The following is a 23,732-nucleotide window of genomic DNA, read 5'->3' as shown; positions in this document are numbered from 1 at the left end:
TAATTATATATAAAACTATGTTAACTACTATAAAACATATGGAAATAAAACTCATGACTGGACTTGTTTTACATATTTATTTCTTTAGAAAAGCAGACACAGTGTGACATACCAAACATACCAAAGACACATTTATTCATTCACTCAGTCATTCACTCGCACCCTCACTCATTCACTCATTTATTATTGTTCTTTATGTTACTTTGCATATTTACTCCATTTATTTATGTACACATTATGTGTTATTATTTTGTTTTTTTTCACATATTCAATTTAAAATATTTCCGTGCTTTCTTTTCCTTCATCTATAAGGCTTCATGCAGTTAGTGAATACACAAATGACACCAGCTGACATGTGCTAGTTTGGACTCTTCTGAATATCCTTATTAATCATTAATCAAGACACAAATTCCCAAAGCTTGCTTTTCACACAGGTTTGGTGTTATTTGTAGGAGAGAACTGACCTCTGTTGGACTTTAACCAACCAAAGTTAATGTGATAACTGAACGGGTTTTCATCTTTATCGTCTCCAAATGTCCCTGCTGGCCTCGCGCAAAATAAGAATAAAAAGGTTATGTTAATGAAGTTTCTGCCTAATACTGACCAGCGGTACACTCCCAAAACAGCTCTTTTCTTTGAGATAAAGTATAGTTTTGCCATCTAAAATGTGAAAATAATGGAAAGGGACTGGAAAAACAACAATCAGTCACAATAACTAAAAAAAAAGCCCAAAACAAAGTGCACACAAACATTTTTTTTATCTAAAAATGGTGCTGTTAATCCACAGCATGAGCTCAACTTTGCTGTGAAGAAAGTTTAAATACTAGCAATAAATATTAACCCAGAAATGAGCACACCTTTTACTTGATACACATTCTGTACATGACGTGAACATGCAGCATCTACGTATAATACTTATAATACATTCTAGAAAGCGAGTGAAACATACATACATTGTGGCCATGTACATTTTATACACGACATTTAAATGAAAACATCTTAATGTTGACATCTCCTGTTGGCTTATTTGGCAAATATTGCTTGGAGAGTTGTTTGTCCACTCATAGAGCTGATAATACTCTGAGGCAGGTGTTCAAAGATTCTTAGAAAAGCTGTGTCAGTTCAGTGATTCCTCTTCTATAAAAGTAGAAAAGCAGACTATGAGGTTTAAAAATCGCTGTGCCCGTCATGCCAAACATTCTCACAAACCTTTTAACTACGCTGAGGATGGACGTCTCCTCACAGGGGCCAGATATTCACAATAAGTTTTTACCACGTCAAGCTGACAAATGACTCTTTTTCTCTTGCCGCCTTTGATAACTGGAAAGTAACACTTAACACTAAACCAATAAAAGCAATGAGATATTGCTAGAACAAAAGCCCTTTTTCCTACCTTTTTTCAACAGTGGCATCAGTAATTTCTGCTGGCTTTGGTTTTGCACTTGATTTATTGTCCTCTGTCTCCTGACCCTTTCTAGTCACCTTTGGGCTAGAATTAGCTTTTCTAGCAATTTGAGGGCTGTGTCCTTTTCGCTGGAGCTGTGGGCTGGTAGACCCCGCTTTGCGGTTGAGCAGAGGGCTTTTTGAGCCCTTCGCTTTGGCGGGCTGCTGCAGACTGTCCATAGTCTTAAGCGGGCGCAGGCCAAGAAGCCCGCAGTAGTAGTTGCATTGATGGAGTGTCAGGAACTGGTTGAACACCTCAGGTGAGCCACACTCAGTTAATCCTTGGTATCTGAAGAACAAAGGGAGGTGGGGGAGGGGTTATTGCAGCTATTTAGCAGCAAACAAACAATAATTTTGCATGTAGGGACTGCGATACAAACCCTTTTGACTTGGTGACAACTCTCACGTTTGTAATCTTTGTTTCAACACCTAGAAAAAAAAAAACAAGCCTTAGAGAATCTTTAATGGTCATGATCCCGCTAATATTCACTTTAAATGATTGCCTTCGTGATTATTTTATGTGTGGCGTACCCTCGAGCTGAGTGACCAACAAATTGCCATGTGTCCACTGATGGATCCAGTGCTGGAAGCTGCAGCATTTCTGCTCTATCTCAGAAATCTTTTGCATAACCAGTTTCCCTTTAGCATCCATTGTGCAATACTTAAGGAATAAACCAGTAAGATCAGCCTCCACTGTGGCATACGGCACAGAATTTGCTGGCCGGTACATCAAATAGCGAGGAATCACTCTGTGGGCAACATGAAGTAACAGTGGGATGATCACAAGCAGTAATATACTGTGTATAGTATAATTTTAATGGATTTAATTATCAGAACAAAAATATATCTGTTGCTTACTCTAGTGAAGGCCCAAAGGTTTCAATAACTCTTGCTTCAGCTGAGAAGATTTTGCAGTATTCTCGAATCATGTTTTGGACTTTGCATTCCTAGAAAACAGAGATTTAAAAAATAAATAAATAAATAAAGCAGAAGGAAGCACTATTTAACCATATATACTAAAATGTAACAAAAGTTCCTCAGTGAAACTCACGTGCTTAGTAATTTCTAGATTTCTCTCTGCAAGGTTGCTCTCCTGTTTGGTCCCATAAGTGATGGGGCTTTGAACTTTAATAATACAAGTGCTTCCGGACTCAAAGACGGGATCCAGGCCATAGATGACCTTCACCTGGCTGGCTTTGTGCATGCAGCCCTCCCCAAGGTGCAACCTCTCTGTCATGATCCGACCAAAGTACTTGTCACCCCAAGTGCCAGAGTCGACCAAGCCTTTGGTGAACAGGAGCGGGGTCATCTCTATCTCTTCTCCAACTGAAGCAAAAACAGAGTTACTCTGGGAATCCAGTTAAAAATAGTGTATAAACAAAGGCTCAGATGCATATAGTGTTTAACCAAAAAGTACCTTCCAAATCATCTTTTAGCAGTATTTCAGACATAACTGTAAGAGAGAAAACAGACAAAACCTTGAATAAATTGAATTTAATATTAGTAAAACACTCTAAATTTCAATTTCGATTTTTTTCTATACATGCTGTTTCTTACTGTCTATACTGAGGAGGAAGTCAGTACTGTCCGTCCCGTATTCATTAGTGATCGTGCAGCCATATACACCACAGTCTTGGTTGGACGCGAGAACAATTGCCAGTGCTACTTGGCTTTCATCTCCTCCACTTGAGCATAAAATAAAGAAAAAATAAAGAAAAAAAATCCACACACACAGTCATGAACGCATTCAATCGAGAGACTCCAATTCCCCAACAACCCACAAGATGTCACTGTGAGACAGATGCTCGTGCTGTGTGGCAGCAGACTGCTGACACAGCAACCATTCGCACATATATAGACTTTTAATGCACCCTGGAGATGGGAAAAATATTGTGTCAGATTACAGTTTCTGTGTCTAGCCAGAGATTCACCTCTCTGTGTCACAGCTGTGGGGTTCACAGTCACATGAGCTGGACATCTTTTGCAGTGAGAATATGAGAATGACAGAAGACCATGGGATGCACTCAGGCCCAAATAAATCCTGCTTATCCTTGAAGCATTATTGTTTCATATTTGGAACCCGCCCATTTGTCATTTTGGCTGGAAATCCTCAGAATAATAGCAATGGCAAAGGTGAAAAGTAGCTCTTTTAATACCTAAAACAAATTGAACATGTGATTTTACAGATAGGTAGGGTGGTTATGACCATAAAATGAGTAAAGGTGAAAACTAACCTTCTTTTCACCTCTAGAATTTCTTCCTCATCTCTGTACCACTTAATGGTGGAGTCGCCGAGCACGTTAAAGAACTGGCACCAAAGCTTCAGGTGTCCAGAGGCATCTGGGAATGGCTCTCCCCGCATCTTACGGATAACCTGCGGAGCTGGTGATGCATGGAAAGGAGAGTCGAGCTCATGTGATGTTTCTTGTTTCTTAAGTGGCAGTTTATTTCACATTTTTTGCACTGATGATATATTTAATATAAATGATATATTTTGAGAAAAGTATGAAAACAAGGAAATTAGACAGTCCACTGTGATTTAACAGATAATTGCTTGTAACTCCATAGAGGCTAATTATCCATCTATCCATCCATCCATCCATCCATCCATTTGTCTCCATCCATCCATCCATCCATCCATTTGTCTCCATCCATCCATTTGTCTCCACTTATCCAATCCATGGTTATGGGGGAAAACTGGACAGGTTGCCTCATTATTTATTTATATTCCACGCATATATTTAGTTAATATGATAAAAAAAAAAACCTCTTCATTTCATTATACCTTTGCTAAATTAAACAAAAGAAGACTTTACCTTTCAAAGGATCTATCTTTTTTTCAGCAGGTTTCTCTTCTCGTTTGGTGCTGGCCGGCTCTTCTGTGGGAGTCTCCCCCACCACTTTTGGCACCTCCAAGGTGGACTTTCGGCGATTCAGCAGCGGGGAGCGTCTCTCGATAGGTGGGGTTTTTTGAGCCTGCAGTAACGATGCCCTGCGGGCCTGGCTGGGTGACATGTAACTCAAGATCCCTTGAGTATCTAGTGCTAGTGTCCCATCTATGTCTTCTTTAGGTTTTGGGATGAAGATTTTGCGACGAGCTCCAGAGGCCAACTCCTCAGGGGTGGCAGAGCGTATGAGAGTTAGACTGTCTCTGCGTTTCATTCGGGGACTGCTTTCACAGGAAAGGGATGACGTTGGTGTAGACCCTCCGCTTAGATCTTCAGCTGCCGCAGCCTCGTTGTCTGAGTCTGCAGCAGCTTTGGATATTAATTTGCGGAGACTAGCTGGACTTGTCGGGGGCTTGGAGCTGAGTCTCTCAACAGAAAATCTGTTTTTCTGGGGATCTTCAACTGACACTGAATTCTCTGTCTTGGCATCTTTGAGGGATTTGGGTTTCAAAGTTTCAGGGACAAGGACGTCCACTGTTGTTTTGCTGAATAACGAAACACTGTCACCGACTTTTGGTTTCAGAGCTTCATATAGCACAGTGGGAGTGTTCTCTTTGACACTTCTTTCGTCAAAGTTAGGTCTTCTATTTTGAGCACTTTCAGGCTTCACAGCCTCATTTTTGTCACTGTCATTCTTTGTTCCGCTTTGCGTGTCAGCTGAAGTTTCCATTTCTGTCGGCTCAGTGTAAGTGGGCAGGCTGAATTGTGGTAGATCACTTTCATGACAAGTGACAGAAATTGGTGGTACCACAAACAAAGGCCCCTTTGGAGTTTCAACAGCCTGCTTTGTGTCTGACACATGGTTGTTTAAACATGCATCACCCTCCTTATCATCAGTGAATGAAACATTTATAACAGGAATTAATGCATAGCTCATCTGAGGGGGCTCTTCCCTCCCTTCCACCTGTGTATTTTCTGTCTTGCCGTCTAATTGTGCAACATCTTCTACTTTCTCCGTAGGTGAAATGTGATCATCTTTCTGCATACCTTTCTGCGTGGGCAACAAGTCAGAAGCAGGAGTTGCATCATGTTTTTGCAAATTGCTTGAGTCTGGCTTGTCTAGGGCCAAAATAGTTAGTGGCAAAGTAGACTCTTTGAGCTCAGCCTCCATTATTTCAATTTTGGGGATTAGAAATTGCTCACTTGGGCTCAGATCTGGCACATTTGGTTTACTATCAGGGATATCTTCAATAGTCGATATCTGGATTGCTGGAATATTCTCTGAATGCACACCACTCCAGCCACTCCCACTCATGTTTTGATGTGCAGCATTACTCTGCTCCTCCATTTGCTTTATCTTTGAGTGAATCGGCTCTTCTGCGTTCACTGGAGTCTGCTTTTCTGTCTCCGCTTCAACCTGTAAACTCTCATTCTTCACTTCAGCGCTCTCCACTTCTAAACACACTTGCTCCTGTGTTTTTAGACTGTCACACAGATTATTATGTCCTTCTTTCTCTAAAATAGAATTTGCCGCTTTGTTTTGCTCATATCTTCCCCCGCTTCTTGTAAAACCAGAGCTTGAACTTTGTGTAGCACTAACATCGCCGACTTCTGTGATTTCCTGTGACCTAGTACGAGTGGGTTTATGTTGCATTTTTAGGTCAACCTTGTCTAAACTCTCAGGGAGTGTAGTGGGCGGAAATCCTGTATTCATTTCCTGAATCAGTGAAGTACATTTGGTCTCCTCTTTTAGACAATGTGTCTCTGCACTGAATGATTCCACATCAGGAAAGTATGAAAGCACCTGATCAGGCTTTTTAGATTCGCACGCCTCTATTTGGCTTTCCAGAGAAGATGTTGACAATTTAGTCATCTCAGATCCGTTTATACCTGAAAATCCCTGCTTCTTTGATTTCACTTCGGCTTTCTCTTCCTCATGTAACTCATTAAAAGAGCTAGCCTCCTCCATGTCAACTTCACCTTGCTTCCCCTCTTCTTGCAAAGTTTCAGTGGGCGTTTCTCCAGGACTGTGGCTTTCCGCTGCTGAGACGATGCTGTGAGGGGGAGTCCAGCATTCTCCCAAGCTGGTGAGGGTGGGCGTTGGGGTGCCCCCTTCTTTATCAGCCAAGTCTTGGGTCTGTGGCAAGGCAGACTTATCATCCTCTGGAACAGACTCATCTTTCTCAGCCTGCTGATTACGCTGTGGTGAATCTAGCTCTTGCTCAGTGACGTGAACCTCTTTGATAACCGAGAGCACCTCAGTGTCTTTATCTTTAAAGTCAGCCTGATTGAAAATAGAAAAATCATCGTAATGGCATTTTCAAGTATAAGTCACAGTCAAAGTCACATTTATTTATATAGCACATTTAAAACAACACCTGTTGACCAAGATGCTGTACATGTATTATTATGTTATGTTTCAGAACTCCCTCTAAAGATGCATTATGTTGCATGCTATGGATGCAAATATTTTTACCACTTTCATTTACTAGTTATAGAGGAACTGTATGTGTTTCGGTCTCAAGTGTTTTTTTTTCTTCTTGTTTTTAAGAATCTTGTTAAAGCGAATTTACACCTCTAACTTGTGACTATGTGTCATAGATTCTGACAAGTTTTTGTGCCATGAATTACAAAACAACTACAGGAAATCTGAATATTTGTAACTTTTTTGACCGGTTAGCTTCTTTTAGCCACATTTTTTTTTTTTAAACTGCCTACAATGTGCAAGACAGCAGTTTACATTTGTGAGGGTCCACTAAAATTGCTAAAAAAGTTTTTTATTCTTTCCTTTGGAGCTTTAACTGATTAACATTTTACGCCAACCTTCACTAACCTTCTGGATGAAACACTTCAAAGTTATGAAGTGAAATTCCACTGGCTTTGAAAGTGCACTTGTTTTGCTCTGAGGTTGAAAGATAAACAGGGGATTTCCCGCATAAGCTGACATTGATGTGCAGTTTACACAAAAGTATTTGCTAGGTGGTGAATGAATGATAGCTTGTAGCTCAGCCAAAGAGCAGTCACACATGACAGATAGAAATCTAATGTAAATATTGGGTAGCCTCAAGCCTCAACAATAGCCGATAATTAAAAAAAGAACAGAATTTGACTCTGAAGAGCAAAAGTCCTAATTAGAAAGCATAGATCACAGAGTGGTCAAGCTTTGAGTTACATAAAAAAGTGTCATCAGTTTCCTTTTGTTTTTTCCCGCTTAGAGCGCGTTTCCCCTCTGTCCTCATCATTAAAATGTATACATAGCTGTAAAGCAACCATGTGATGCCTCGTGACAATAAGTGTGGCCGGCAGTGACTGCCAAAAAAAAAAAGAAGTTGCAGCTTTCGATGGAAGGGAACTGGAGTCGCATTCAAATTAAAGCTGAAGCTATTTGTCACCATTGTGTACATTGTGTGTTAAAAAAAGGTCACAATCATGTGAGAAAAGATTGTTCAGATAATAGTTACAACTTCCTCTCATTATTCATTTAAAGAGCCTTGTACCTAACCACAACATAGCAAAGGTACAGTTGTAGTTCCACATTATGGATATGCAATCACTCAGCAGGTGGATGTTTAAACATAGCTACTTCAGTTCCCTTTTCCACATATCATTGTGCACCGCTTGGACATTAATGCTACGTTACAATTAACAAAAACACACACAGGAAATTTATGAATACAACTACAAACATTTGTTTGCAACCGAAGAAGTTGTAATTACTTACTTGTCAAAGCTATTAATACTTAGTGGCATTTTAATGCGGCTCATAATACCCATATAAGGCTTCTTAAGTTATCACATATTATCCCATAAATATTCCCCTTCTTCTCAAGCAAACAATACATTTAAAAAATGCACAGAAAAACAAAAGCTGAATAAATAAGAGATTAAAAAGTGCAACTAAAACTATGTAACTGTCACTGTTCTGGGTCGGTGACCCAGTGTTTTGAGTTTCTTGTGTCTCTGAGTTTTTGTATTACGATCTTAGTTCTCTTTGTTGCCCCAGTTTATTCTTTAGTCTCGTGTCTTAGTTTGGCTTTCTTGTATTCTCTTTAGTTTTCTGATTATTTAGTTAGCCGCCCTCTGTGTCTCCCTGTTATTGTTCTCTGTGTTTCTTAGTTGCTCTGTCTCCCCTAGTCAAGTCTGTGTCTATGTTACATTTCCTGTTTTACTTTGAAGGACTGTGTCCTACGTGAATGTATTGCGTTTCGCTTCCCTTAGGTCTCGTTATGTTCGATTTCTCCCAGCTGTGCTCCCTTTCTGTGTCTCATTCCCCTCGTTATTTCCCAGTGTATTTAAGCCCTGTGTTTCTCTGTATCAGTGCGTGATCTCCTTCATGCTGTGTGTGTCGCCCTGTGACGCTTGTTAGCGTCGTCTCAGTTTAGGTTTTGTAGATGTTGTTTGTTCAGCAATAAAAGCTGCCATTTTGAGTTCAATCCTGTTTCTAGTGAGTTTGCGTTTGGGTCCAATTCCTGCCTGCACACAGCCGAAACATGACAGTAACACCTTTTTCTAGTCTGAAACCTTTAAAGGTAACAGTGTAATGCTTATTGGGTAATTTCAGGTAAATATCAATACACTTGTGCTACATATTTAACTGTGTAACTGATAAGACAAACTACTAATGAAAAACTTCACTTAAAATCAAAGAATTGTGTGGTGATCAGTTTAAGGCTGCTTGCTGTAAAGGCCAAAGGTCAGACACATAGACTGTATCAGTTTAACTCTAAAAAAAACACATTTCTAACATACATGTAGCTATTTGACAAGTTGGACAGTGAGATGACAGAAGTGCTGCCTTCCTCTCTCTTGTCTCGATGAGGAAAGGGTTTATTTTAAGGTATGGGGGGCAGTGAGGAATGTGTCCCTTCCTTTCATGCCGAGACCTGCCGCCGGACTCACTATACTACCGCTGAACCTCTTTAAAGCAAAGCCCTGTTTGTAATGTGAGACCCGCATCTGACATTCAGGTTTCATCATGATCTCTGACGCACTCCTGGCCCCATTCACCACAGCCAACATGCGAAACCCAACATGCAGCCTATCTTACAGTGCAGATGCACAACATCCCCTGCCCCTGCATGTAACTAGTGAAATGCATCTTAAGCTTCCCTGTTTCTCCCACACTGTTTTTGTGTGGTTTATCTTTGCAGCAAAACAGTTGTGTCACACCCTTATGCTGACTCACTCCTAAAAGTTGCTGATCACTAATATTATGCGTGTTTTTAACTGTCTAGAGACTCATGATTACAACATCTAATCATCGTTTTTGCTTCTTTACCACTTCTAAAAACTTTGTGTATAAATCTGATTGAAAACTGAAAGTTGATTTTTTTTTCAAGGATGTTAAAAAAACTTAAAAACTGATAAAATTTTGTTCTATAGTGAAATCTTAATCATTTTATCTAGGTGTTAATTTTTAGTACAACTCACTGATACTTTATTTGGAGATGAAATAACCACGATCAGACACTCACACAAAGGCACTTCTTTCCCTCTAATTTTCTTTTTAACGATTTTTGTGTGGGGTGGTGAGGAAGTTCATTTTGTGCTCAACTCGTGCTCTTTTGTATTACACGAGTGGATCTAACGTGCTGCTGTGGAAGACCCCTGTACATACCTCTGTGACAAATTGAAGCCTGGGCAGTGGCACTTCTTCACCTGCGCTGCTGCTCTCCATCCCCACAGATACCTCCATGGCTTCCACGGCTTCCTCACTTTCTGTCACACTCGGACTTGTGGACTCCACTTGTGGCAGTTCATGTGATGGTGGCAGGGCCGAGTGTTGTGCATGGTCTTCATACTTAAATGTATCTGGCTCTACTGACGGTGGCTCGTGTTCTGTAGCCACGGTAGTTTCTGAAGGCTCTCTGGGTTTATCCATTTCCACAGGCGCGACTTCCTCTGTAGGAGGTTTGGACATGTCTGGACTGTGTTCTTCTTGCAGCTGAAATGATGGTGGCATTTCTGGTTCAGGAGCCTCCACTGAGTGCTCAAAATCAGCCTCTTCATTCTCAGTGTGACCATGAGTGCTTTTCTTACTCTTACCAAAGAAGAAGTCTTTGACTGAGTGGAGCATAGAGGAAATGGAGGTCTGGATGTGGTGGTGGTCGTGATCCTTATGGCCCTTGCTGTGATGTTTGATGTCTGGGCCATGTTTGCCATGGGCTGCTGTGTGCGACACCTGGGGTTGCCTTTCTCTTTCTTTTTCCCTTCTGATGGCCAGTTCTTCCTCTCTTCTTTTCTCTTTTTCATATTCCTCCTGTAGAGCTTTTTCTTCTTCTTCTTCTCTCTTTTTTTGCAGCTCCTCTTCCTCCTTCTCTTTCTCTTGATTGTCACACAAAACAGCTTCTTCCACTTCTTTATCTTTCTCGGCTTGAGATGAATTCTGTTTTTCCTCCACAGCCTGGGACTGAAGAGTCTCTGCCAAAAACTGTGCCAAACTGATTCCTCCATCATAACAGTTTTCACCTCCAACTCCCATCATATGGCTTCGGCTACTATTAATTCCAGCATCTACACCATTTGACATCTTTATTCTTTTAGTGGCCAACGTCTCGTCTGATGGACCTGTCTCGTCCTCAAGACCTCTGTCCCGGGATGCCAAAGAAGCTGTTTCCTCATTTTCTGAGCTAATTCCATTAGGTTCTGCAGTAGCTCCCAGTTCCTCTATAGCCTCAGACTCTTTGGCTACTTCCCTCTCCTCTGGTGGTGGGACAGCCCGTTTCCTCTGAGGGTGTTCTGGACTAATCAGTGGTTTCACTTTCTGAACATTTTCTTTATTCTCCATCTTGATCTGCTCCTCTGCATCTTTTCTCTTCTTTTCTGCTTTTTGTTTCAGCTTAGCAAAGAAGCGCTGGTGGATTTTGTACTCATTCATGGTGCCAACCTCCAAAACACCAGAGCAGGAGACAATACCTTTGCTATTGCTGGCTGAGACTTGGTAGATGGCTGCATCGTCTACTGTGCAGCTAGAAACAGAAGCTCTTGTTAATGTCATTAAAACAAACAAAGAGCTACCTCTCTGCAGTATGATTAATGCAAGCCTGCCTTACATACTTGTAAATATGAAGGGTATGAGTTTTTCCATTTCGACGAATTTCATATTTCGGGAGTCCACAGTAGCGATCCATTTCCATATCGTCTTTATACCACTTTAGTTCTGGAGCTGGGTAACCTGACATGGAAATGATATAATGAACACCTTTCCTCTGGCTTGTAAACATTACACTCCCTGTGCTACACTGTGCTGTTAATGTGCAACAGCTAAATTTCTCATATATTAAAAATAATGACATGCTTAATAAAACACAGTGTGGAAGCGTTCACTTGAATGTATTTTGGTTATTGCATCATGTTGGCCCAACCATCTAGCTTGCCTGAGGCCCAAAAATTCTTGAAAAACGAGCTCAAAATTAAGCTGTGCTGAAAAAGTAATACAGGAAGAAGTGCTGCCTTCGAAGCAAAATCCTTTGTTTTCATATTAGTCACATCCTGCCACTTCACACCCAGCTCAGTCTGAGAGGTTTCAGTTATTCCGGAAAACAACAGGGCACAGACGCTACCTTGACGTAAGCCTACCTGTTACCACACAGGTGAATTTCACATTGCAGTTCTCTGAGACTGCCTTTGACTTCAAGGTGGTCTCGAAAGATGGCTGTATGTCCTCAGTCAGCTGAGCCATGACACTGCACAACGTGCTCCTGAAAGGAATTGCTGATCCATTAGAAAGTCAGCTTCTTGCTTCAAATAGAAATAGTGGATACTTTTATAATTTATCTCAGTTAATCAGGTGAACCCTTTCATCTTTAACTAGTAGGCTCCAATTACTTTATTTCTAATTTTTAAATTAAAACAACAGGAAAGGATGTTAATGGGAATTTCTGGTAGTGACATGGATGTCAAAGGTTGACACAAACTTGTGAGATGTCAAGCAAAACAAACTTGCCAACCCAGCACTGAAACCAATGTTGGTCAGTCAAAACTTGTGTGGGTTTCATTCGTGGAGTAAACCAGTTTTTGCAGTTAAGATGTTAGTGGGTAGAAGTGTTTTAAAATAGAGATTACCTCGCCGGCCTGTAGTGAGAATACCTTGAATAGCTATTCAGAGAGGAGGCAAACGAAGCAACGACAGTGATTAATTAGGGTCTGCGTATTGGGACTCTACCCCAGTAAAATTGTTTCACAGCTGTCCTCCTCCTACAGTTTATAGATAATGCACATGCAATTATTTGTGTGATATATCTGATTTTATCTGAAAACTTAAGTGGTTGTGTTTAATTTGGCAAACTTCATCTAATGGGTCTAGTTTGATCAAGTGTTATACCAGTTAAATGACATAAAAGATACAAAGAAATGTTTATTATATTTTATGATTTTTTTATTCGACCTGCCAGACCAAGACTCTTTTTCTTGATCACTGTGCACTTTATATCTTCTTCTTGTATCAATCTGTATCAATACAATATCAATCTGCTTCACCAACATGATCTACAAACACATAAAGAATACAGATAAGACTGTCTACCTGTTTTCAGGCCGGACATTTGAGAGGTAAGTATTGCGGCCATTGAAAGATGGGGCCTCGTCGTCACTGAAGCTGCTTGTCCTCCCATTGCCAGAAAAAGATCGAGTCATCAGCCTTCTAGAAGTCATTGTCCACTATGGTAGCGCACCAAAAACTTACAATCCGAGATAGCTGAGATAAATCACCCAGGCTAAAAAAGCACTCTGCTTTCACATCCACAGCTTTCCAAGATCAAGGCTCAGATTAAATGTTGCTGTCCATGCAGAAGCTCCTGGAGAAGATAAAAGAAACACTTCAGAATTACAACAAAACCTGTTGGTTGTTAATTAAAGAAAGCAAACGACACACTCTGTGTTATTTACCCATACAAAACTCAAACACACATTTCAGCCCTAGTGCTCGTCCTTTCTGACCAAGCAAAGCAATTGCATTGGAGCAAGTTATAAATAGGATCATGCTATCGGGTTGTGAAAGCGCTGTTAGTGGTCAAACACAAACCTAAGAGAAGTAATTTACTTGTATGTCTTAGGAATACAAGAGATGTCTTTCTTGTTCACGGCAAAACTCTTTAAATTTCCAACTTACCATTAAGATGTTGTCAGTGTTACTTTGGAGCCAGAGTCTGTGAAGAAATTCTCTGTAACCTCCTATCATAGACATGCATGTGTTGCCAGAGTGGCCCTATTTATAGCAGGCCCACAAATAGGTTCAAGAGCACATCAGATTTTCCGAAACTAGACTTTAGACTTTAGCAAAGAAATCTACAAACAAACTGAATTCAGATCAAAATGTTACCCATTTAACCTAGAACACATTTGCCTCAAATCTATCTTTTCATTAACATTCACAATGCAAAAATCTCACTGCAGTGTTTGGATCCGGCTCAACAAGCTGGAAAAACTTAACCATCTTGGTGAGACACCCTTGTGGATTATATGTAGACTCGATTCATGATGTAGCTGATAACAGCCAATGGTCTAAGTCCAATGCTTTGCTCAGGAGTTCCTAAAGGACAGCCCCTCTACCCCCCACCCCTCCAACACACATATACACTTTGTATTGCAACACATGGTTAAATCACATTGACCTCCTTGTTGCTCATATGGCCTAAGGGGAAAAAAAGGCTTACAAAACCTGCACTTTGATTTAATAATGTTAGGAAGGAAGGAATAGCTATTGATGACTCATTTTTAAAACATTAAAATTACTGTCAGGATTGCTACATTTTACTCTTTCCTCTCAAATGTCTGTCTCTGTTCTCTGTGGGGGTTTTTTTCCCTATCACATTTTATTACATTTATATAAAATGTAGCATTAACAAGCAAATATCCCAAAATTAAGCCAGTATATGTATTAAAACCTAATGCCCCTTTAAAAAAAATAGAACATAGGCATTCAATCGTACATTTTATTGTGTACTTTACAAAAATAAAACCACATATTATAGATTAGTAAACAAATTGTTGGAATATGTTGTAATTAAATGCTTATAAACAGCCAATAAGCGTTCATGGTCGACCATAATATCTACTGAAACATATAAAGAGACATTTTAAACACTCCGTATTTCAGATTTGTGCTATGACGCAAGGTTTTTGAAGCTTGCTTGTCTTCAACGTGACATTTTTTATTCGCGTTGCACCACGAACAGACATCTAGTAAAGTTTGAGTTAGCCTAACTAACTAACTAACTAACTAGAACTGAAAAACACCGTTTTACTTTGCTGCTCTCCAGACTCTGACCTCAGACAGTGATTATGCATCAGCTGAAAAGGGCCAGATTGCTCATTACCGTAATGCCAGAAAAAGAAGTTTGGCTTTTAATTTAAATAATTTACATCGCTCTAACAGGCACAGAAATGCTCTCTTTTGTTTCTTAAGTGTAAGATATGCTTCAGTATTATAACTAAAAGGAGACTTGGGTTTGTTTTTAGCATGATATGGATTGGGCTTTACTGCTTTGTTGTAAGGGTGCTCCAGTATTACAGACATAACGGTAATGTGTGCGTGCGCCTTCTCGTTCCGGGAAAGGGAGGAAGAGTTCGGGCTATAAATTTGAAGTTATGAAGCCTGAGAACAGGAAAACATATTCTGGCCGAGGGGTGACAGCTTCTCAACTAGTCCGAGGTTGACGGCAGGTATGCAGTAAAACACGTAATAGTTACGGTCATATTAAACACCTAATTACTCAGTTAGGACGTTTTTAAATATATCCTGGAGTTTTTGTACGGTTAACAGCTGACCTGACTAGAAATGAGAGGTTAAATACATCGTTTTCCTTTTCATGCCATTCATTTGGAGTTTCTTTTCTGTACGTGGGGATATTATAGGCAGTGATTTTCTTACAGTTCGGCAGAAGAAGAAAATGCACAGATGACTGGATCCTTCCCCAAGCACACAATGATCAGTGGTATGTTTTAATCTCAGCACCAGCACTGTTTCACTAGTGTTATTTTTTCCAGCGAAACAGAACTAAGTTTGGTTTTATGAAACTGAAGTTGTCGCTTTTTTGTTTTGTTTTTTTCCTCACTAGAAATTGTGATAGTGCGTCATCCTGTCTCTGTGTGTGTACCTGTGAACCATAAGGTGACTCTGAGTGTCCGTGCTCAGGGCACGGGCATCCTCAACTACCAATGGTTTACAGATGGTGCAAAAAAAGAAGTATGTGAATTTAACTTTCAAGAAGTTAGTTTTCAAGCACTCTTGTTGGATTTAGTGTGCAAATGACCGTTTGTTGCTGTCAATGATTTCCTCCCTAAGGTACCTAATGGCACTCTAGCTGATCTGACCATCAGAGCTCAACAAACTCAGCTCTATGTGTGCCGAGTGAATGACCAGTACTATAAATGTGTGTTCAGCAACTGGGTGAAGGTCAAGGTGTTGGACATTGATAAATCAGGTAAATCATCATGCTGGTTGCATGTCATTTTTGTCGTATAGATGCAGTTTTCATTTCAACCCGTCTTTTTCTTTGAATCGTCAGGCTTGCCCATAGACTGGCAAGGTGAGCCTCACATTGCCACCAACCCCAAGCCGCAAAAGATTCAACCAGGTACAAAACTTGTTCTACAATGCGCTGCCTTTGGTGTCCCAGCTCCTTCCTACCAGTGGTACAGAAATGGACAGCCACTGCTGGACATGAAAAGCGGTACACTGCAGGTAAGGAGGAACGGTGGTGAAGATGGAGTGTTTTCTTACCTCTGATCCCACTGTGTAATTCATTAAACAATGTAGTTAATATTTCACTTTTGGACAGAGACACGAACAATGTGATTTATTATATTTGCAGATTGAGCGCGCGACAGCTGAACACAGTGGAACATACCTGTGCTCGCTATCTAACACACTAGGAGAGAGGTGGACTGAGCCCGTCGATGTTGACATTGGTAAGCTGAAAGTGAAACCTAAAACAAAAATCAGTACAGTGATACCTGTCTTATCCCAGTTTCAGGACTGTATTCTTTCCCATTCCTTTACTTTCTCTATTACTAATAAAATGTGTCAAGGAGAAAAATAAATGCTTCACACTCCTTTCATTCCACTGGTTTAGCTCTAAGGCACTAAGTTGTTTCCATTATGCTGGAGGTACTTTCCCATTTCTACAGACTAAAAAGGAAGTTGTTCTCCAAATAGTGCTGGGCTCAAGCCTTATACACAAAACAGGAAAGTGATGTAAAGTGAAACTAGTTCTTGAAGCGATTCTCCTGTTTATAACTTACTTGGAATAAAAGTGACTTTCACAGAGAATACTATTGAATCTTTGAGTTCTATTGTTCTCTATATGCTCCCCAGACAGAAATGCTACTTTAGGTCAGTTTTTTGTTTAACATGAACTGATTTTGTGCTTCCTTTTTCTGTTTTCTTTTTTTAAGCACAATCTCTAGTGAAGAGTGATCAACCTCCTCCAGCAGCGCTCACAGGTAAAGTTTAATGGAAAGAAACATCTTGTCATTTGATGTGTGGAGAGGAAAACTGTCAGAGTGTTTGAGAATTTTCTTGTGTTGGAGTGATTTTTGAATCAGACATTGAACTTTCTTGCAGCCACTGATAAGGTCGCCTTACTTATTGGCAACTTGAATTACTTCAACCACCCGGCCTTGATGGCACCCGTCATGGATGTTCATGAGCTCGGCAACCTCTTGCGGCAGCTTGGCTTCAGAGTCGTCTCCTTGCTGGATCTGACCAGAGAGGAGATGCTTACTGCTATTGAGAAGTTCATTCATCTCCTTGACAAAGGCGTTTACGGTGAGCGTTATAATTTTTTTTTCCTGCCTATTTCTTTTGGAAAAAGCTTTTGTCATTAGCTGAATTTCAGTATTCAGCTGCTGTTCTTAGAAAATGCTGATGCTATTATTTAGAGGTTTATGTGGCACCTAAAGCACTGTAACTTCCTTCGTCATATTCCGTGGTTCTTATCTTGTCATCAATGTTAGATAACGGCTGTATGACTTCATACGTATGTGGGACGGTGTGGCTATTTCCACGTGCTTGTTAAATAACTCGTTCTTTTTATGTTTTACTGTTCCACTTGTAACAGTGTGTTAGTGTTATTAAAAAATAAATAAATAAAAAAGTGTTGGTGTCAATAGCACAGTTTGGAGCTGTGAGGTGATATTATCTGCTTCTATTCTCTCTTTCTGTTTTTAATAATGAAACAAATGTGATTAGAAGTCAGGCATCTTTATGATGATGTGTTACCTCCTCAGATTGACTGTCATGTATTCCAGGACTGCAGAATTACTGCAGCACTTTTGTTATTGTCGTAGTAATCAGATGTGTATTCTCTCTACAGGCCTTTTCTACTATGCGGGCCATGGTTATGAGCATGCGGGAAGGAATTACTTGGTGTCCGTCGATGCTCCGCAACCGTACGGAACCGAAAACTGTGTCTGTGTGCAGAGGATCATGCTCAGCATGCAGGAAAGGCAGACTGCACTGAGTGTAATCCTGCTGGACACCTGTAGAAAATGGTAAGTGCAATAATTAATTTCTGCACGGAGCCGATATCTGGATATGTAAATTTCTTTGTAAAAGCTCAGTTAACATGACATAGATTTGTTATTTGTTTAACTTCATTTCACTCTGTAGGTACAACCAGGGTTCCTTACTATCTGCCATCAAGCCACTGGCACCCAGCGGGAACACAGTTTACGGTTATGCCACGTATGTAGTATTAATTGTTTTGTATTCAACTGCAAATGGGGGGGGGAAATCAATTAATTGATTTCATGTGCAGCTTGTTTTTGGTTTATAGCATAAAATTTTAGAAAGTCACTGTTGTAGAAAGTCATGCAAAATAAAAATAACCCCTCTCCTTTAATTATTACAGGTGCGAAGATGCTGAAGCATTCGAGGTCCAGGACGGGGGCAAGAGTACTGGGATCTTTACAAAGTACTTGAACAAGCACATCCTGCAAGCTGAGAAAGTCACGCATGTTTTAGAGAAGGTTTCAGAGGGTAAGAGTTAAATTGGAAAATTAAGAATGGGGTTTTTACTTTGTTTACATGATGATTCATTTCCAAAATGCCTAATATAAAGGGCTGCTATATCAATAGAAATGGCTTTGACTGAGTGAGACATTAATGTGGCTGACACCAAAATCATTTGTTTCATTTTTAAGAAAACCATACATATCAATTAAAAATGTACATTTCCTTCTTTTTGTTTCTGTTCAGTTTATTAGGGATATAAACACATAATTCAGTAGGCTGACAGTTAGAGATGAAGGGTAAACAGCACCGAGGGGAACAGGTTGCCCTTTGGTATACACCACGGACCACAGACAACTTTTGGAATCGCTTGTATCTCATTTTAATGTTGTTTACTCGGGTCCTGTAAGTAAAGCGATGACTGTGCCGATGAAGGGAAGCTGTTCAGTGTGTTTGTCAGTTTGATGGGCCCCCGGTAGAAGAAATTTTCAAAATGCCATTAGCATGTGACCTCATTCTTTGGAAATTCACACTGTTGGATAGAGAAGAGCAAGAAACCTGAGAGCTGCAGAGTGCAAGACAGCTGCTCTGCAGTTTGGGCACTCCCTGCCACTGCTCTCATGGGCTCACTAACAAATTAGACTTACCAGAACAGGACATCCTGCTGACAGCCCTGTCTCTGTGTGTGAAAATATTTAAATGAATAAGTGTGGTGTTGGATATGAAAATTGTTCTTTTTTTTTAACTTATTTATTTATTTATTTTAAATTTGTGAGCCTCTTTAAGCCTCTCGTTTGGTTGTTTGTGTTATAGCAATAACCCTCTCATTAAAGGAGTGTACTTGCTTTATTCAGATGACAACTCTAAATTTGTGTCCTATTCTGTGAGCATAGTTTTAGTTCTCCCTGAATATCCCCCGTTTAGTCCTATTAATGACTTTTGTTTTGCATGCTTGACATCTTGTGAATAGGGTTTTTTCCCAAAACTCGTGTCATCAGTAACAGTGAATTTTAAAAATGCCTTTTTTTTTTAAAAATATCCCAGAGTTCCTCAAATACAACCATGAGATTCTGATGAATCTCTCATATTTGTTTCTGGAACATTCCTCACTCACTGCTGTCCTAAGATGAACAGACCACTAGGACAATTGCAAGGTTGCCAAAGTTTTCAAGCAGTGCTGATTTTCTTAAAGTTGTTTAAACAGGACCGAGTTAAAGGAAGGGGCCAAAGAAACGCTAAAAACGTGTGTAGCTGCTGTATTTCATTGTATTTACCTCCATCTGAACCCCTCCTTTTCTCCACCAGATCTGGGCAGAGATCCTCTAATCACAGGCAAACAGGCGGTGGAGATCAAACACACACTGAAGGAACCACGATCCCTTGCAGATCCAGTTCGAACCACCGGCCACACAAAAGAGCTTCACCTGCGAGATGCCTGCTGGAGACAAGCAAATGGTGAGATGGGAGAACATTTTCCTTCTTTTTTTTTTTTTTGTCTTTATCGATGTTACTGCTGGTGACAGAATATGTGCAAATATGCTTTATTTTCCTCTGAAGCAAAACAAATTAACATGCGGCCATGTCGCAGTCTTTAATAAACTGCACAAGCCATGATAGGGAAAAAAAAATACTCCTCTTTGTCACGGTCAGTGTTTTTCACGGTCAAACATATCTGTTCCTCTAGTTTTTGCACTTGTTTGTAAATTCCCTGACGTCCATTCCGATATTTCAGCAATCCTCCTCCAGGAATTTGCTGACATTTGAGAGCACTTATATCGAGGCCATGATTGTTAGTCTCATGCTGATGAATTCAAAAAAGCAGCTGGAAATGTACAAGAGGGAAGCGACTGTGCCGAACGGGCCAGTAACAATAGTGGCTGTGGGCTTCGTTGACCCGACGTGCTGTTAGTTACATCGGAGGTGTTTGCGGTCATGACGTAGATTTCTCTCGCTGAAACATAAATCCCCACAAAGAGAGTGATTGATACTGTTTAACCTTTTTCTCACCTCCTACTCAACAATGTGTGACAAACTAAATCTGCACACTGTGGTTTAAGGTTTTTTCAGCATAATTCATGATTCCGTTTGATTAATGCAAAGAGGGAAATGGTTTATTTTACGCTGTGCATTTTCCCCTTTGATGGAAGGAAGTCTGTTTTGACAACTCAGACTTCCTCGTATTTTCTTGATATTGTGGATTAATCTAAGAACTCTTCCTAGATGGAAGATAAAAGTCTGTGGCTTGAGATAAATGAGTTGCTGAAAGTCCTAATTTGGTCATGGGCTCTGCAAAATCCTCCTTAAGTAAATAGCATAATGATTAAAAAAAAAATGAAATGTCGAATAAGTTTTGGAACATGTTTTTATGCATGCTTTTTTCCCTTCTATTTAAAAAAACCAAAAACGTTTCACATCTGCTTTCAGAGCTACCACGGAAGAAGCGGCTGATGTTTCTTTGCAGAGTAGAAGTGGAAGTCAGCTTCTCAGCTTTGTACTCTAATGTTCTCGTAGCTTTTGCCACTGTAAAGACCACAGGCCCCCATACCCAGGACTGCGTGGTCACACTAAGCAGTATACCTGTAAGTATTTCTTATTTTCCACTTCACTGTCAGACTTTTTCACCAAATTCGGCTATCCGAACAAGCCTAAGTAGGCCCTGGAGTACAAAGGCAGGGGCATTGTTAATGGCAGTATGTCTAAATTGCAATACACTGAAATGTAACTGTTACATAACTGCTTTTGATTTTTGGCAAAGCCTATCAGTAAACTCAGGATTTGGATAAAATTCTCAGCTTGTCCCTACACGACAAATTCCACATGGCTCATGGCAAAATGCTTGTCAGTTTCCACTAGACAAAATGAATTTCTCAATGATGACCATTCACACCCACATTTCACATGTGTGAGGAAGTTCTGCCCATATATAGGCTTCCAGCATGCTGCAACCGCAGATGACTCAGGAAGCAGTAATGGTTATGAGCAGCTCTGCTCTTGTGAAATAATTCCGTCAGTTTGGCTGACTTTGACTCTTGCGTAATCCTGACATCTAGTGGCTGATTTTTGAATGTGATACTGCACTTTTTTAGCAACGATTCAGTGCCAAACCACTGTAAATACAGCTGTTTATTTATATTGATGAAGATGGTTTACATATATAATAATAATAATAACATTATTTGTGCTTTTAATCCTCAGACAATGGAAGACATATTTTCCAGGTCTGGCAGGTCAGAGGAGATGGACTCACTACTACTTATGAATAATGTTAACCCAGACTGTACTCTGAGGCTCTGTGCTCTTCAGAAGCTCAAGGTATGTCTCCATATATCTATACTAATACCTTTCTCTAATAGTGTTTACTCCTTACAATAATTGTTTTTGTTTTTTTGTTTTTTTTAGGAGTCTATGGTCATAAAGGTGGATCTACACTATACTCACAGAGACAGTAAACTGCGTCAGACAGAAAGCCAGCAGGTGGACATAGGAAAGCCTCTCGTGGCTTCCTGCAAGCTGTACAGGAGGAATCATGGAGCAGCAGGCAGGACACGAGAAGGCGCTTTTGCTAAAAGCATGGGCAACATCGCTAGCAGCAATCCCCCGCTGCATCAGACTGGGTCATGCCGCCCTTTCACTAGAAAGGCGGTGTGTGCTGCTAAAATTCCTGTTACGTGGAGCAATGAACCTGAAGAGAATGATGAGAACGACTTCAGCTGTCCACATTAAAACTTTCTGGTACTACTTTTGTAAATACTGGTTGGAAATCTCTTGTTTTGTTTACAGTTGCTGTAAACATGTTTGTACTTGTCTATGAATGATGATGATAATGTATAAGTGAGTAAGTGATTGAGGTTTGTTTTTGTCTTACCAGCCTTCAGCTGTTAGATTAGTAGGCACAATAACACTGTAAGCTGATTTTCATCATAAATTATATGCTTAGAAAACATTAATTGTATATAACACTTTTGTTTTTTCCATCAGTGGCAAGCTGGCTGGCCTAAATTATTAAATGAAGACAATACTGTCAGTAATTTATCTAATGAAGAATACTACGTTGATCACTTTTTAAAAAAAACAAAAACAAACAAGCAATTTATTATATCAATATGTTTTGCTGTTGAACTTTAAAATCTACATTTTAATTGTTTTGGGGTTGTTGTTTTTTTTGTTTGTTTGTTTTTCTCAAGGAGCATTTTCACAGTGATGCTTAATTCAAGTTTGTAGAATAAATTAAAATATGTCAGTTTTAACTTCGCTAGTACTGGGTTGGGCCGTCTTTTGCCTTTGGATTGTCTAAATTCTTCATGGCATTAATTCAATAAGGTGCTGGAAACATTCAGTTAATATCTGTTGTCTGTCTTAAGTCTTAAACCTAACGTACATTATCAGATTGTCACTATATTTGAGTAAAATTTGCTTTTAGCTCAAAACGAAGAATTAAAATCTCAAGTAGCTGCTAAGTCTGGAAAAATCAAAGTAGATTTTTTTTCCTTTAGTGCATAGCCTATACCTAACAGATAAATTAATTTTGTCGTATACAGTCTAAAAAATGCTGTGGGTTGCATTATTCGATATATTACTGTGCAAAAGTCTCAAGCCACCCCTCAGTTCTTTATATTGTTTTCAGTAAACTGGGATATGGGTGCTCTGATTTATTGGAACATGGAAATACAGCAAATAAGACAAAAACAGAGTTTGTTCAATTCTGTTGAGCTTGAAAGACAATATTTGCTATGATCACCTTTATTCATCGAAAAAAGTCTGAACTGTCTTAGGCAGCTTTCTTGTAATTTCTTTAGGTAGTCTTCAGTTTATGATTTCATCAACTTTGTTTTTTTCTGTTTTTTTTTTTTTTTTCATATTTCTTAAGAACATGAGTTTGAGATACTGCTCATCTGCCATGTTTTTGTTTTGCTTTTTAAGCTCACCACTTCTGCCTTCGTCCTCCACTTTTTCAGTTTCCTCTTTTTAAAATGTTATTTTAGTGCAGCTATAAGCCAAGTTTTCAGCTGTCAGGTTTTTGGGAATCACCTTGTTGGTGCAAAAAATATCTTATGGATCCTGTCAAACTGTTCTATCTTTGGCAATTTCTGCAGATTCTGGTAAAGAAATGGGAATAAATTATGTGTTTTTACAACAGGCTGCTATAAACAGCTTAAAAGTGCTTAAAGATGCAATTTAAGATTGCTGAGTCTGTCATTTGTAGACCCAACACTGGTTTGTGCCTTTGGCTAGTTGCATTTTCTTATGCTTGAATGGTTCACTGGTCAGTGTTAAGTGGCAGAACAAGCAAATGGAACAATAGAACAAACAAAAAACCATGGTCTAAAAAAAAAGCTGAAAATGGTGTGAAAATGAGTGTCCAAAAAACTTTGACTCGAGATTATTGCTCAAGATCTTCTTTTTTTTAAACTTACAAAAAGTCTGGCGAACTGGAAACAAAATAGAAA

The 23,732-nt window shown here is 39.7% G+C and overlaps 2 protein-coding genes across 8 annotated transcripts; one reads left to right on the top strand and one right to left on the bottom strand.

Annotated features, from left to right (window-relative positions):
• Positions 1–68: 68 nt before the first annotated feature.
• On the bottom strand, positions 69–19,702 carry alpk3a (alpha-kinase 3a). 6 transcript variants are annotated; one of them, XR_014893389.1, is made up of 16 exons: positions 13,441–13,808; positions 12,856–13,126; positions 12,396–12,428; positions 11,910–12,031; positions 11,388–11,505; positions 9,949–11,299; positions 4,260–6,615; positions 3,678–3,825; positions 3,001–3,128; positions 2,861–2,896; positions 2,495–2,769; positions 2,302–2,390; positions 1,975–2,192; positions 1,824–1,872; positions 1,210–1,732; positions 69–1,137 (listed from the first exon to the last, which is right to left on the bottom strand). XR_014893389.1 is itself a non-coding variant. In XM_085282134.1 (16 exons), the coding sequence occupies exons 2-16, from the start codon at positions 12,981–12,983 to the stop codon at positions 1,104–1,106; spliced, it is 5,424 nt and encodes a 1,807-aa protein (XP_085138260.1). In that variant the 5' UTR covers positions 12,984–13,126; positions 19,560–19,702; the 3' UTR covers positions 69–1,103. The 6 variants fall into 6 exon arrangements, 5 of the variants coding, with proteins under 5 accessions (XP_085138260.1, XP_085138259.1, XP_085138261.1 ...); XM_085282134.1 differs by lacking the exon at positions 13,441–13,808 and adding an exon at positions 19,560–19,702 and having other exon boundaries at positions 1,394–1,732; XM_085282133.1 differs by having other exon boundaries at positions 1,394–1,732.
• Positions 14,880–23,415, top strand: malt3 (MALT paracaspase 3). Of its 2 annotated transcripts, none has more exons than XM_085282138.1 (15): positions 14,880–14,993; positions 15,204–15,265; positions 15,389–15,516; positions 15,616–15,754; positions 15,839–16,014; positions 16,145–16,241; positions 16,728–16,775; positions 16,897–17,100; positions 17,648–17,825; positions 17,944–18,018; positions 18,185–18,312; positions 19,591–19,740; positions 20,710–20,864; positions 21,481–21,597; positions 21,685–23,415. In XM_085282138.1, the coding sequence occupies exons 2-15, from the start codon at positions 15,229–15,231 to the stop codon at positions 22,006–22,008; spliced, it is 1,956 nt and encodes a 651-aa protein (XP_085138264.1). In that variant the 5' UTR covers positions 14,880–14,993; positions 15,204–15,228; the 3' UTR covers positions 22,009–23,415. The 2 variants fall into 2 exon arrangements, with proteins under 2 accessions (XP_085138264.1, XP_085138265.1); XM_085282139.1 differs by having other exon boundaries at positions 14,923–14,993; positions 15,186–15,265.
• Positions 23,416–23,732: the final 317 nt, after the last annotated feature.

Source organism: Mchenga conophoros, linkage group LG7 (assembly GCF_057382185.1).
Source record: "Mchenga conophoros isolate Kocher_MC1m ecotype Shallow Benthic linkage group LG7, M_conophoros_male_GT1.1, whole genome shotgun sequence".
NCBI lineage: Eukaryota > Metazoa > Chordata > Actinopteri > Cichliformes > Cichlidae > Mchenga > Mchenga conophoros.
This window is presented reverse-complemented; position numbering and strand designations above follow the sequence as displayed.